General features: G+C 44.1%; 1 protein-coding gene across 1 annotated transcript in view; it reads right to left on the reverse strand.

Annotated features, from left to right (window-relative positions):
- Positions 1 to 655: 655 nt before the first annotated feature.
- Positions 656 to 2,607, reverse strand: part of zranb3 (zinc finger, RAN-binding domain containing 3) — a 71,183-nt gene continuing 69,231 nt past the window's right edge. The window contains exons 20-21 of the mRNA XM_035677600.1: positions 2,043 to 2,174; positions 656 to 1,345 (exon numbers count right to left, since the gene is read on the reverse strand). Coding sequence (XP_035533493.1) covers positions 1,247 to 1,345; positions 2,043 to 2,174 — 231 coding nt within the window. The 3' untranslated portion in view covers positions 656 to 1,246. The remainder of the gene's footprint in view (positions 1,346 to 2,042; positions 2,175 to 2,607) is intronic.

Genomic DNA, 2,607 nt, shown 5'->3' on the forward strand with positions numbered 1-2,607 from the left:
AGCCGTAGGGGAAATACACACACACCCACGCACACACCCACATGGGCTGCGAGAAAGTTTGAAGCAGTGGCTTCAACCGAGCGCTCTGATAGGCTGAGAGAAGTTGGGGCTGCCAGAAAAATTTAAAACTTTTCCGGCGACGGTGGAATTTGCTGAGTTTGGAGTTTGACGAGGCTGACAGACAGACAAATTGTGACATGACGACATCTGCGACGTCAAACCGCGGAGCCTCAGCACCGAGAGGGGAAGTCAAATTCTACTGCGGAGGAATGTGACGGCCTCATTTTCACAGGAGCCTGCTGATATTGATTGGAGTTTCTGATGTCTGTCTGGCTCATTGTATAACTCTCACAAGAAGAGATTCAATATTCCCGACATTGCTGAACCTGAAGCCTTGTTTCCATAGTAACTCTGCTCTCCATCTCTCTAAACATAGCCCTCCTGACTGACTTTAGCCCTGCTCAGATCATCAAGCACAGCTGAAGAGGAGGTAGATGCGTGGACATGGACAATAATGTTCCTGACTCGAGGCGATGAAACGATTTGCTAGCTTGTCAGAACAACCAACGTCTTGGTGTATTTACAGTCCAAACCGTGGTTAAAGCACCAGAGGAACAGAAGAAGACAACATGAAACAAGATGAAAATAGGTTTTTATTTCACTAGAGAGCGTTCATCTATCTTCCAAAAAGGAAGATTTACAAGGCGACAGTTGTTGAGGGCGCCAATGAGGACACTTGGTTGTGTTTTCTGCCGTGGAGTTTTAATCACAAAGCCCCCAATTCATCTCTCACCTGCTACTTTTCACCAAGTTTGCAAAATCTTAAAATAGCAGCATCTCTCTAAACAACCTGCTCCATTTCAGCCTCGAGCAAAAGGGGGCCGTCATAAATCAAAACTACCGCACTCGTGACGGTTCGGGGACGAGAGGGGAGTTGGCTGAATTTGCATTTGATGCGGTCGTCACTGTGTTTTTTTTTGGGTAAATCTCAACAGCTACAACCAACAGGACACCACAGATATCATCGCAAAGTGAGGTAGAAAAAAAAATTAGGGATCTTTAAGAGATTCCAAGGTAATCTGGCTTTTTATACTTTTATACTTGAAGGCATTTCTGATTTTAATGTGAGCTCTGTCATTGAGGAATCATGATGCATCTTCATCCACTGTGTTAGAAATCACGCCAGCGGGGATTCAATTTGATTCAGGAAGTTTTACACCCATACAACCCTTACTAAACCTGCATTTCATTTCCTGAAGAAGAACCTGCTGATGTCTGACGCAACCTTGGAGGCTGCAGCGCTCTTCCTCAGCTGGCTCCGTTCTTTGGCTTGCTGAGCCGTCCTCTGTGGAGAAAAATGGAGCATGATGTAAGAGTTAAATCTGCGGCCTGCGCTGAAGAGAAAAGTGAGATCAATATATTGAGCATCTCTAGATTAAAGTGTCTGAGCGGTGGCATTAACAGCGAGAGGATCCCCTTATCAGAACGCGCAGTTCTCCACATCAGTTTACATACGTCAAAATATGAAGCGTTTCCTTCCAAACTGACACCCACTCTGACAAAAATGCTTTCTGGCGTGGAAGTAAAGCACATTTTAGGTTACAATGAAAGCTCTATTTTATTTTGAAACGTCTGCTTTCGAATCAGTTCTGTTTTTAAGAAGTGAATTGTCTGTGATTATGAAATATTGGCTGAAGAAGCTCAAGAAGGAAAATGTTCAGATATATAGCCCTTTGCCACAAATGCTATATATCAATATGTCACACAGCCACATCATGTGATGTTATTATAGGCAATATATAGCTGTGTGAGGGATGGTATGACTTTTGATCAATGTGTTTGACCATGTATCACATTACTGCCACCACATGTGATCCTCAACATGAGTGATGAGGCTTTCTTTTTATATGGGGATAAAGGGAGCGGTCAATCCACTGTGCACCTTAAATGTTAGAGAAATTGCTTTTGCCCCTTAAGCCCTTTGGCTCTAAAAGCTGGTGTTGCGGTTGTTATGGGTGCAGTGATGCGGAGTGGGCACGTACGGCTTTGTGGCACACGGTGCAGAGCGTCTGCAGGTTGTCCAGAGAGCACTGTCCTCCTCCGCTGTAGACCGGCCGGATGTGGTCGACCTGCCAGAAATCTCCTTCAACCGGAGCGCGGATCATCTCATTCAGCTAGAAACACACAGAATGGAACAGTGAGCGTCTCAGTACACTGACTACCCTTGGATGTTTTCTCATACCGCTCTAAATTGCCAAAAACAAGCTGTGATTGCGCTGCCCTCCCAAACCATCCATCTATGCTAAAGTTAATTTTTTGAACTGATGTGATGTCTTTAGCAAAGCTCAGTCTCTTTCTCCGAGTGCTAAAGTGACCTAAATTGTTATTTTACCGCACACAAACACATACAGACACACACACACACACACACACACAAAAACCATTCATATTAAACAAATCTCTGCACCGCAGGGGCAATTCTGCAATGCACTTCACAATAAAAGAGGACAAAAACAAATAAGTCTCGAGGAGTACACATGACAACAAGGCACATAAATGGCAGAAATCTACAAGAAGAAATAATGAAAGAAAAGTGCAGTAAAAGGC

Source organism: Morone saxatilis, unplaced genomic scaffold, assembly GCF_004916995.1.
Source record: "Morone saxatilis isolate NCDOM2014 unplaced genomic scaffold, NCSU_SB_2.0 Contig6, whole genome shotgun sequence".
In the NCBI taxonomy this organism is placed as follows: domain Eukaryota; kingdom Metazoa; phylum Chordata; class Actinopteri; family Moronidae; genus Morone; species Morone saxatilis.